The sequence below is a fragment of the Salvelinus fontinalis genome, chromosome 37 (genome assembly GCF_029448725.1).
Source record: "Salvelinus fontinalis isolate EN_2023a chromosome 37, ASM2944872v1, whole genome shotgun sequence".
NCBI lineage: Eukaryota > Metazoa > Chordata > Actinopteri > Salmoniformes > Salmonidae > Salvelinus > Salvelinus fontinalis.
In genome coordinates this window covers 29,364,570-29,377,186 of record NC_074701.1, presented here as the reverse complement: position 1 = coordinate 29,377,186, position 12,617 = coordinate 29,364,570, and the positions used below count along the sequence as shown (strand labels likewise).

At 44.8% G+C, this 12,617-nt stretch overlaps 1 protein-coding gene across 2 annotated transcripts in view; it reads left to right on the top strand.

Moving 5' to 3' along the window:
• The first annotated feature begins 386 nt into the window (after nt 1-386).
• slc8a1b (solute carrier family 8 member 1b) overlaps nt 387-12,617 on the top strand; it is a 258,275-nt gene continuing 246,044 nt past the window's right edge. Inside the window, exons 1-2 of one of the 2 annotated variants that reach the window (XM_055902751.1) lie at nt 387-947; nt 2,904-4,771. In XM_055902751.1, the coding sequence (XP_055758726.1) occupies nt 2,940-4,771 (1,832 nt within the window). In that variant the 5' untranslated portion in view covers nt 387-947; nt 2,904-2,939. The remainder of the gene's footprint in view (nt 948-2,903; nt 4,772-12,617) is intronic. The other variant, XM_055902750.1, reaches the window with a different exon arrangement.

Here is a 12,617-nt window from a genome sequence, read left to right as displayed (position 1 = left end):
CGATCTACAGCTACTCCTTCAAATATCGGCGGTCTGACAGGTGATAATAGGCAGAAACAGAGAGCAGAGTTACAGTCTGGTCTCATAGACTAGAGACGCCAACATAGTAATTGTAAATCTGGGACATTCAAATTAGTTTAATATGTTACGTTTGGTATGGTTACATAAGACAGAAGGTAAAAAACGAAATGACCATGACAAGACTGACCCCATCTCAAAGCAACCCTCATTATTCAAAAAATAAGGAAAATCATACGAAGCATGATGTAGTACATTGTACTGTAATACCAAGTTTATTGAAATGTAAGCCTAATTACAATGTATACAACGTTACCCCAAGTATTTAAAGTCGAGCAATGGGAGGGTCTTGGTGTTGATAGGCGGGTTGGCAGCGGACCGCATTTTTAGTGTCGCTTCCCTTTGCTCTTTCTGAAATCGATGTGGACAGAATAATGCCCGAGCGGGAGAGCTGTGGGAAAAAGTGTATTCCGGGAGTTTGTCCGCCTCCACAGAAGCAGTCCGCGTTCTAAACGCACTTTGGACTCGGTCTCTGTGCATGGAGCTCTGTGGCTGTCCACACATCGAATAGGATAGGAAAGAGGTTGAGAGAGAGAAGGCGAGTGAGAGCGAGAGAGAGAGAGGGGGGGGGAAATAATCAGGAAGAACTCTCAGCGCACCTTTTAGTTCTCCGATATGCAGATTTGCTGATAAAACATCAGTTATCTGTTCATCTCATACAGGTCGTGGAAAACTGCGAGTGCATGGGAATCTTTAACTCGTTTTTTCTTCACCGGGGTATCTCGCCTTGATTTCGTATAAAACCCAGCACGAATGTGAGCTGTAATACTAGGCTACTGACGGCTCTAGCGGCTCCTTATTGGCATTTTCACGTCTAGGCTACTACAACTACTTCTGCCTGTGGACCGTACTGTTATATATTGTGACAGGTATGATTCTGTTTATATTGTTATCATTAATATATCAAAATTGTGTATTTTTGTGGCACAATCTAGTTACAGCAAGTTTAGTCCACTCGATAGAGCTGTGAGATACAGTGTGGCCGCATGTCTTGGCTATCTTAAATTCTGTATAGGTTATTATATGTTATACGGATCTACTGGGATTAGTCGACCATTCTGTCTGAGATTAAAATGGTAAAGCTTTGGAGATTTATATTGAGTCTATTTTAGCTTTTGAGAATACATCAATTTGTAGGAATTGGGTTTCATTCTTGCGCTTCCTTGCTTGCCTTCCTGCCACAGTAAAACCTGGTCGTTTGCCTATGTTTCCAAATATGCACTTGAAAGTTGTGTACAACGTGCCTAAACCCACATAAATTGATTCATTTCGGCAATAGCATGCCTACGCTATCCTACACGAGGTATATTTGTGCTACTCCGGAGTTATTCATTGCGCCAAAAGCATTCACGTAGCCCAATGCGGGATATTAGTGCAGGTTGTGCCGTCGCATTGGATTTGTAATATGCGGATTCCAGATGGATTAGGGAATAGAGGTTTTCTATTGAATTTCTAATATGTAGATTCCAACTATGGATTAGGGAATTGGGGGTTTATATTGAATGAGCATGTTCTGTAAGCCTAGTAATTACTACATCAACTGATGATACCGTCGAAAACAATAGAAATCACACAACAGTCCATTTACAAGTAACCTTCCTATAGTAAATCTGGCAAGAATTGTATGCTTCCAAACTGGTAAGGATGCTCTAAAGGCGGCACCAAATTGTGTAGGCTACTGCCGTGACCATAACTCCATAATTTCTTTCTATAATTAGCATAGTTTACCAGACTGATATACCAGACCTAAATTATTAGTTATCATAAGTAGCCTACTATCTTATTGATTTCTTAGTCCAGTTCATTTTATTATAAGCTGATATTAAACAATAATTAATCACTATAATTCACTATAATTTTCCTAGGGAAAATATGGTATACATTTAAGTGCTATGGTCAATTAGTGCATTATAATCTTTCCTAGATGTTTGGCATCTGCTTCCTTTCTGACTACATTGAAGGTGAGTAGTCCAGCACCGTCAGTGTCGCTTCCCTCCCGCTTCACTGGATGCCCCCTGTACCCGCGGTATCCTGGCGCATAGCATGCTATACACGCTCAAGGTCTCCTCTCTTCCCTCTTATTTCAAAGGTCGGGGAACCGTCCCTACTCTTTACTAGTCTAAAACGTATACATGTTTTATCTCCTGCTCTAAGGAGAATGAATAACCTGATATTGTCACCTATTGCTGGTGATTATGGAGCCTTGTAAATGGATGCTAATTGTTCATAAAATGCTATGCACGTGACATATCTGCATAATGTTCACCACAGTAGCAACTACCAAGCATATGAAATATGTGAAAAGTTATTATCCCTGCAGACAATCAGTTAAAATGTATCTTCTGCTTCCTCCTTTCCATCCAATCAAGTGCCAAACCCTATGGTTCTATTATAGGCATTGCAGCCACTCACCAGGGGAATCATTTATATGAAATGTTTGTTTCATTAAAACTATTTATTGAAGCTTTTTTTAACTAGGTAAGTCAGTTTAAGAACAAATTCTTATTTACAATGACGGCCTACCCCAGCCAAACCCAGACAGCGCTGGGCCAATTGTGCGCCACCCTATTGGACTTCCAATCACAGCCGGTTGTGATACTGCCTGGATTCAAACCAGGGTGTCTGTAGTGACACCTCTAGCACTGAGATGCAGTGCCTTAGACCGCTGCGCCACTCGGGAGCCCCATGGTCAAATTATATTATAATTAACGTGAATTCATACATATTGTTATTATGCTATTATTACAGTGAGAGCAAGTTGTGTTACATTTCCAGTAATTCCAACCCTGTAATCACCCCCCCCCCCCCCCCCACCCCCCCTGCAGGTTTCGAAAGCAGAGGAGGCTCACCACTCCAGAATCATGGGACACTTTCAGCTCTCCCCCCTGCTCTCCCTTGGCCTTCGGCTTGTGGTTGTCTTAGCAATCATGTTTCTCAAATTCCAACATGTGACGGCTATGTCCTCAGACGTGGACCTGGATCAGTTTGTGTCTCCAACTGCCAGCGGCAATGTTACTGTGTGCACCACAGCAGGCACAGCATGCGAAAAAGGGGTGATTCTGCCTATCTGGGAACCTCAGAATCCCTCGTTTGGGGACAAAGTGGCACGAGCGACAGTCTATTTCGTGGCCCTGGTGTACATGTTCCTGGGAGTGTCCATCATCGCTGACCGTTTCATGGCGTCCATCGAGGTCATCACCTCTCAGGAGAAAGAGATCACCATCAAGAGACCCAACGGAGAGACCACCACCACCACCGTGCGGATCTGGAACGAGACAGTGTCCAATCTCACGCTCATGGCCCTGGGTTCAAGTGCCCCTGAGATCCTACTGTCCGTCATTGAGGTTTGCGGCCACGGTTTTGATGCAGGAGCCTTGGGTCCTAGCACCATCGTGGGCAGCGCCGCCTTCAACATGTTTGTCATCATTGGCATCTGTGTGTACGTGGTGCCCGACGGGGAGGTCCGTAAGGTCAAGCACCTGCGCGTCTTCTTCGTCACAGCCACCTGGAGCATCTTCGCCTACATCTGGCTCTACCTGATCCTGGCTGTCATCTCCCCCGGCATAGTGCAGGTGTGGGAGGGCCTGCTCACCCTCTTCTTCTTCCCCATCTGCGTGTTGTTCGCCTGGGTCGCTGACCGACGCCTCCTCTTCTACAAGTACGTCTACAAGCGCTACCGTACCGGCAAGCAGCGGGGCATGATCATTGAGACCGAGGGTGACCGCCCGCTCCCGTCCAAAGTTGACATTGAGATGGACGGAAAGATGCTCAACTCTCACGCGGTGGACTTCCTAGACGGGCCTCTGGGGCTGGAGCTGAACGTGAAGGACCTGGATGAGGAGGAGACCCGGCGCGACATGGCCAAGATCCTCAAGGAGCTGAAGCAGAAGCACCCAGACAAGGAAATGGAGCAGCTGATTGAACTGGCCAACTACCAGGTGTTGAGTTCGCAGCAGAAGAGCAGGGCCTTCTACCGCTGCCAGGCCACCAGACTCATGACCGGCGCTGGGAACATCCTGAAGAAGCATGCGGCTGACCAGGCCCGCAAGGCCGTCAGCTTGCACGAGGTTCGCTCTGATATGGCCGATAACGACCCCATTTCCAAGATCTACTTTGAACCCGGCTCCTACCAGTGCCTGGAGAACTGTGGCACAGTGGCAGTTAACGTGCTACGGCGAGGCGGTGACCTGACCAAGACAGTGTCGGTGGAGTTCCGTACAGAGGATGGATCAGCCAACGCGGGCTCGGACTACGAGTTCACCGAGGGGGTGGTGGTGTTCAAGCCCGGCGAGACCCAGAAGGAGATCCGTGTGGGCATCATTGATGATGACATCTTTGAGGAGGATGAGAACTTCCTGATCCACCTGAGCAACGTCAAAGTGCTGCTGTCAGAGGGAGAGGAGGTAGAGAACCCAGAGACCAATCACGTGGAGGCGGTGGCCTGTCTCGGCCTGCCTGCCACGGCAACCGTGACCATCTTTGACGACGACCACGCCGGCATCTTCACGTTCGAGGAGCCGGTGGCACACGTGAGTGAGAGTGTGGGCACCATGGAGGTGAAGGTGCTGCGTACGTCAGGGGCACGTGGGGTCGTCATGGTGCCCTACAAGACTGTGGAGGGCACGGCACACGGAGGAGGAGAGGATTTCGAAGATACACACGGGGTCCTGGAGTTTCAGAACGATGAAATCTTGTAAGTTCTTAAGTTATTTTACAATATTTATTAATTTGATGTGTGGGGGCTGACATTACACTGCTTATTAGTGTCCTATTATGCTTTTTTGGCCATGAACATTTTACATTTGAATGAATACTTTCAGACAAATTTCTCAAAAAGTAAGTGGGCTATTGAAATATGTTGTATAATGTATGATTCTGAAGCCACCAATGCAGTTTATTGTCAGTCTCTCTAGTTATGCATGTGTAGTCTATGCTGATGCTGGGTTTTGTTTGTCTGTGAATGCATGTGTTGATGATGATGAGGATGGATGCTGAGTGTGTTTGTGTCATGTCGTGGTCGTGGTGCAGCGGACTGCTTGTGTGCCATGAGGAGACGTCATCAACTCCTTTTTGTTTCCGCTCTCCTCTCTGCTTCTTCTTTCATTCATTCATTCCTTTATTTATTCACTCATTTACTTATTGATTTATTTATCGAATGTGTGATTTCTGCTGAGTTCTCAGCATCTGTGTTTCAATCGCTCTCAGGTTTATCCATGTTGGATTGCTCCTCATTAATTTCAGGGCCATGACCAGCCTGAACTCTAGAAGCTTTGACCATTGTTGATGTATCTTGAATTAATTTCTGTTGTTATTTTGTTTCTGTATTGCCACTAATGTGGTTTCTGTACTGCATCTCAGATAACTGTATGGATTGGATCTGGCATGTCTTACAGATATGCCACTACAGGTATACTGTATCTCATTTAATATTAGCGAGGGTTAGTTGAAATGTCAGAGACTTGGCATTCAGGGTTGAATGATCAGGTTAGGCTCTATGCCTGTATTCACACTTCTGAAAAGAGTGTCTGATATATTTGAAGGTTTGGGCTAGTTAATTCCTTTATAAAAGGACAAGAGCAGCTTGTCTCTGACTCTCTATCCCCCTCTCTCTCTCCCTCTCTCCCCATACTCACCCTCTTTGACGTGCAGGGGACGAGTGAGACAGATGAGTGAAAAGGGCTTGTTTCTAAACACATTCAAAGCAGACGTTTAGGTTCAACTTTCTGAGGCCCATTGCACAGTTTCCATAGCGCTCTCACGGCGCTGCTAAGTGGATTATAAGAACACTTGTCTAAATGAAATGATGGAGCGTCAGAGGTAAGGTATTCTACAGTACAGGAACCAGTAGCGTACAGTCTAGACCAGCAGCAGCTCTGGGAGGAATAAACTCTAGAACATCCGTTTTTATTTTCTGGACATTTTGGAATGGAATGCTGTTAGCTGACTGCTCGCAATTGTGTAATTGGATTTTAATATGGCAATATGATATCACATAGTTTGTTTCATTTCCACAACAATTATACCACTATCTACATTTTAACTTTTTATTCAATATCTTGCCACAGTATATTTCAGGGTTGGAATTTTATTCTAGCCATGTTTGGAGCAAAGGCTCCAAAGTGGGCAAGGCTCTGAGGGGACAAGAGTCCGTATCACAGTTTCATCTTCAGAAGATAAGAAAGCTAAACCTCCTACCAGAGAACTGGAAACACGTGTTAAACACCTCCCAACAAGCCCTTGAACACATCCAGAAAGGGGAGAGGACACTTTAACTGTAGAAAAATGAATTAGGATGCAGATGATCTGAAGTGAAGTGCCCATGGGCTGGGGGCCAGTGGACTGAGGGCTGGGGGCCCGTGGACTGAGGGCTGGGGGCCCGGTGGCTGCCTCTTCTCTAACTCAGCTGCAAGCTCCCTCCACCCTTTGTGTTGCAGTCAAACCATTAGAGGAGAAGTTTCAGCTCTCTCCTCTTTCACTTGGGCTTCCCATCAGAAAGCGAAGCGTAATTTGTCTCCAGAATTGGATATGAGGGCCTGAGTAGACTGCTTGAATAGATGGGTTGGTGGAGCACTGGCTGTGATTGCAGTTTGTTTGACCAGAGGATTGATTGGGTAAATGACTGGAGAGTGGCAGGTTGGGTAAATGACTGGAGAGTGGCAGGTTGGGTAAATGACTGGAGAGTGGCAGGTTGGGTAAATGACTGGAGAGTGGCAGGTTGGGTAAATGACTGGTGAGTGGCAGGTTGGGTAAATGACTGGTGAGTGGCAGGTTGGGTAAATGACTGGAGAGTGGCAGGTTGGGTACATGACTGGAGAGTGGCAGGTTGGGTACATGACTGGTGAGTGGCAGGTTGGGTAAATGACTGGAGAGTGGCAGGTTGGGTACATGACTGGAGAGTGGCAGGTTGGGTACATGACTGGTGAGTGGCAGGTTGGGTAAATGACTGGAGAGTGGCAGGTTGGGTAAATGACTGGAGAGTGGCAGGTTGGGCAAATGACTGGTGAGTGGCAGGTTAGGTAAATGACTGGAGAGTGGCAGGTTGGACAAATGACTGGTGAGTGGCAGGTTGGGCAAATGACTGGAGAGTGGCAGGTTAGGTAAATGACTGGAGAGTGGCAGGTTGGGCAAATGACTGGTGAGTGGCAGGTTGGGCAAATGACTGGAGAGTGGCAGGTTAGGTAAATGACTGGAGAGTGGCAGGTTGGGTAAATGACTGGTGAGTGGCAGGTTGGGTAAATGACTGGTGAGTGGCAGGTTGGGTAAATGACTGGAGAGTGGCAGGTTGGACAAATGACTGGAGAGTGGCAGGTTAGGTAAATGACTGGAGAGTGGCAGGTTGGACAAATGACTGGAGAGTGGCAGGTTGGGTAAATGACTGGTGAGTGGCAGGTTGGGCAAATGACTGGTGAGTGGCAGGTTGGGTAAATGACTGGTGAGTGGCAGGTTGGGTAAATGACTGGAGAGTGGCAGGTTGGGTACATGACTGGAGAGTGGCAGGTTTGGTACATGACTGGAGAGTGGCAGGTTGGGTAAATGACTGGTGAGTGGCAGGTTGGGTAAATGACTGGTGAGTGGCAGGTTGGGCAAATGACTGGTGAGTGGCAGGTTGGGCAAATGACTGGTGAGTGGCAGGTTGGGTAAATGACTGGTGAGTGGCAGGTTGGGCAAATGACTGGAGAGTGGCAGGTTGGGCAAATGACTGGTGAGTGGCAGGTTGGGCAAATGACTGGAGAGTGGCAGGTTGGGTAAATGACTGGTGAGTGGCAGGTTGGGTACATGACTGGAGAGTGGCAGGTTGGGTAAATGACTGGTGAGTGGCAGGTTGGGCAAATGACTGGAGAGTGGCAGGTTGGGTAAATGACTGGTGAGTGGCAGGTTGGGCAAAAGACTGGTGAGTGGCAGGTTGGGTAAATGACTGGTGAGTGGCAGGTTGGATAAATGACTGGTGAGTGGCAGGTTGGATAAATGACTGGTGAGTGGCAGGTTGGGCAAATGACTGGTGAGTGGCAGGTTGGGTAAATGACTGGTGAGTGGCAGGTTGGGCAAATGACTGGTGAGTGGCAGGTTGGGCAAATGACTGGTGAGTGGCAGGTTGGGTAAATGACTGGTGAGTGGCAGGTTGGGCAAATGACTGGTGAGTGGCAGGTTGGGCAAATGACTGGTGAGTGGCAGGTTGGGTAAATGACTGGTGAGTGGCAGGTTGGGTAAATGACTGGTGAGTGGCAGGTTGGGCAAATGACTGGAGAGTGGCAGGTTGGGTAAATGACTGGTGAGTGGCAGGTTGGGCAAAAGACTGGTGAGTGGCAGGTTGGGTAAATGACTGGTGAGTGGCAGGTTGGATAAATGACTGGTGAGTGGCAGGTTGGATAAATGACTGGAGAGTGGCAGGTTGGGCAAATGACTGGTGAGTGGCAGGTTGGGTAAATGACTGGAGAGTGGCAGGTTGGGTAAATGACTGGAGAGTGGCAGGTTGGGCAAATGACTGGTGAGTGGCAGGTTGGGTAAATGACTGGAGAGTGGCAGGTTGGGTAAATGACTGGTGAGTGGCAGGTTGGGTAAATGACTGGAGAGTGGCAGGTTGGGCAAATGATGTGAGGATGGACAGAAATAGGGAGAATCGTTGTGATTTAAAATGGTTCAACTCATTGATCTTGATGTGCTAACAGATACCTGAGGTTAACATTCACTCTGAACCTCGCCCGGAAAATTAAAAGACAAGTCACTTATCGAGTAGTGAGTTAGCCAAAACTGCCAAAACTGACATCCAAACTAAAGCTCTTAACTTCCTTCATGTTTCCTTATCACTTAATACGCTTACGTTTCTTACAAATATTTAACAGACATTCTTAATCGCCACCTAATAAGGTGTTACTGTTACTCAAAAACAAACCCCATGATTCCTCCAGTGTGGAGCTCCACTTACATCCCATTCCACCCCTCCAGTCCACAGCCCAGAAACACTACCACCACATAAAGAGCCAGGCCTCTGAGGTTGCGCTAACAGGAGCTGGATTGAGATCCTTATTAACAGAGATATTTCAGTTAGCGCAAACTGCCATAGCCTCCACACCGTGCCGTTTCACTTCTTCCCTCCATCTCTCCTCTGCGAGTGCTTGTCATGTCAGAGGCGCCGTCCCCCTAAAGTTTAGTATTTAGTCAGTAATGAGGCTTTTGTGTGGTTTTTCGGTCCGTGCCGCAGCCTCTCCTCTCCCCTCTGACAGGCCTGTTGTATGGGAAACAGATTCAGTTAATTACCATGGCTAATCAACAGAGAGCCATTTGGGAGACTTTCTGTCTGTCTGTTTTAGGGTTATGCCGGTGGCAGTGGTGACACCAGTCACCAGTGCTGTTCTGTGGTTGGGTTCACAGATGGCATGGCCAGTATGGGTCCATTAGATTGATGATTTTATGGATTACTCTAAGGAACTAAATCCTCAATCTTCTTATAACTGAAAGGTGTGACTGTGTGTGGATGATACAAGAGACTTGATCTTGGGCGTGTGTGTGTGTGTGTGTGTGTGTGTGTGTGTGTGTGCGTGCGTGCGTGTGGACGTGTTTAATTATACTTGTAATAGTAAACAAACAACAATTTGACCTACTGGGGACATTTTGTTGGTCCCCACAAGGTCAAATACTATTTCTAGGGGGCTTAGGGTTAAGATTAGAATTAGGTTTAGGGTTAGTTTTAGGTTTAGGGTTAGCAGCTAGGGTTAGGTTTAGGTTTCAGGTTAAGGTTAGGGTTAGGTTTAGGTTAAGGTTTCGGATTAAGGTTAAGGTTAGGCTTAGGTTTAGGTTTCGGGTTAAGGTTAAGGTTAGGGAAAATAGGATTTTGAATGGGACTGAATTGTGTGTCTTCACAAGGTTAGTTGTACAAGACAGTGTGTGTGTGTGTGTGTGTGTGTGTGTGTGTGTGTGTGTGTGTGTGTGTGTGTGTGTGTGTGTGTGTGTGTGTGTGTGTGTGTGTGTGTGTGTGTGTGTGGGTGTGTGTGTGTGTGTGTGTGTGTGTGTGTGTGTGTGTGTGTGAGTAAATAAATACAATTAAAGTATGTGTTATGAATCTTTCTGGCTTTCTGTGTGTTCAAATCCTGTGTACATTATACCTCTAGTTGTGTACATTATTCCTCTAGTTGTGTACATTATACCTCTAGTTGTGTACATTATTCCTCTAGTTGTGTACATTATACCTCTAGTTGTGTACATTCTTCCTCTAGTTGTGTACATTATACCTCTAGTTGTGTACATTCTTCCTCTAGTTGTGTACATTATACCTCTAGTTGTGTACATTCTTCCTCTAGTTGTGTACATTATACCTCTAGTTGTGTACATTATTCCTCTAGTTGTATACATTATACCTCTAGTTGTGTACATTCTTCCTCTAGTTGTGTACATTATACCTCTAGTTGTGTACATTCTTCCTCTAGTTGTGCACATTATACCTCTAGTTGTGTACATTATTCCTCTAGTTGTGTACATTATACCTCTAGTTGTGTACATTCTTCCTCTAGTTGTGTACATTATACCTCTAGTTGTGTACATTCTTCCTCTAGTTGTGTACATTATACCTCTAGTTGTGTACATTTTACCTCTAGTTGTGTACATTATACCTCTAGTTGTGTACATTATACCTCTAGTTGTGTACATTATTCCTCTAGTTGTGTACATTATACCTCTAGTTGTGTACATTCTTCCTCTAGTTGTGTACATTATACCTCTAGTTGTGTACATTCTTCCTCTAGTTGTGTACATTATACCTCTAGTTGTGTACATTATGCCTCTAGTTGTGTACATTATACCTCTAATTGTGTACATTGTACCTCTAATTGTGTACATTTTACCTCTAATTGTGTACATTATACCTCTAATTGTGTACATTTTACCTCTAATTGTGTACATTGTACCTCTAATTGTGTACATTTTACCTCTAATTGTGTACATTACACCTCTAATTGTGTACATTATACCTCTAGTTGTGTACATTATACCTCTAATTGTGTACATTGTACCTCTATTGTGGACATTGTACCTCTAATTGTGTACATTTTACCTCTAATTGTGCACATTATACCTCTAATTGTGTACATTTTACCTCTAATTGTGTACATTGTACCTCTATTGTGTACATTGTACCTCTAACTGTGTACATTATACCTCTAATTGTGTACATTATACCTCTAATTGTGTACATTGTACCTCTAATTGTGTACATTGTACCTCTATTGTGTACATTGTACTTCTAACTGTGTACATTATACCTCTAATTGTGTACATTATTCCTCTAATTGTGTACATTGTACCTCTAATTGTGTACATTGTACCTCTAATTGTGTACATTGTACCTCTAATTGTGTACATTGTACCTCTAATTGTGTACATTATACCGCTAATTGTGTACATTATACCTCTAATTGTGTACATTATACCTCTAATTGTGTACATTTGACCTCTAATTGTGTACATTTTACCTCTAATTGTGTACATTATACCTCTAATTGTGTACATTTTACCTCTAATTGTGTACATTATACCTCTAATTGTGTACATTTGACCTCTAATTGTGTACATTTTACCTCTAATTGTGTACATTTTACCTCTAATTGTGTACATTTTACCTCTAATTGTGTACATTATACCTCTAGTTTCAGGAGTGTGATTGTACAGTATGTGTGTATTCATGGGACTGACGTCATGGCTTTGTGGTCACCCAGTACTGTTTACATGCAACATTGCTGCTGTCACCCTGCTATATGTTTTATTTTATTAAGGTCCACATTAGCAAATGGCCACGACGACAGCTAGTCTTACTGGGGTCTGACACATAACGAAAAATACATGACAAAATACTTTACAATTTTATGAATCTAAAGAGGCGTTGTGCCGTGAGGTGTTGCTTTATCTGTTTTTTGAAACCAGGTTTGCTGTTCACTTGCGCTAAATAATATGGAAGGGAGTTCCATGCACTCATGACTTGTTCTGGACCTGGGGATTGTGAAAAGACTACTGGTGGAAAGTCTAGTGGGATAAGTGTGTGTGTCAGTGCTGTGTGTAAGCTGACTATGCAAACAATTTGGAATTTCCAACACATTAATCTTTCTTATAAAAACAAGAAGTGATGCAGTCAGTCTCTCCTCAACTCTTAGCCAAGAGAGACTGGTATGCATAGTATTGATATTAGCCCTCTGATTACAGTGAAGAGCAAAACTGATTAGAATGTAGAGCAAAACGTGCCGCTCTGTTCTGGGCCAGCTGCAGCTTAACTAGGTCTTTGCAGCACTGGACCATATGACTGGACAATAATCAAGATAAGATAAAACTAGAGCCTACAGGACTTGCTTTGTGAAATGTGACCTCAGACCTCTCCCCATCTTTAAAACCATTGAATCTATATGTTTTGACCAGGACAGTTTACAATCTAAGGTAACACCAAGTAATTTAGTCTCCTCAACTTGTTCAACAGCAACACCATTCATTACCAAACTTTCTCCACCATGTTTCCTTCCATACTGAGTGAACTTGGAGGACAGAGATGTTGTTTTTTGCTT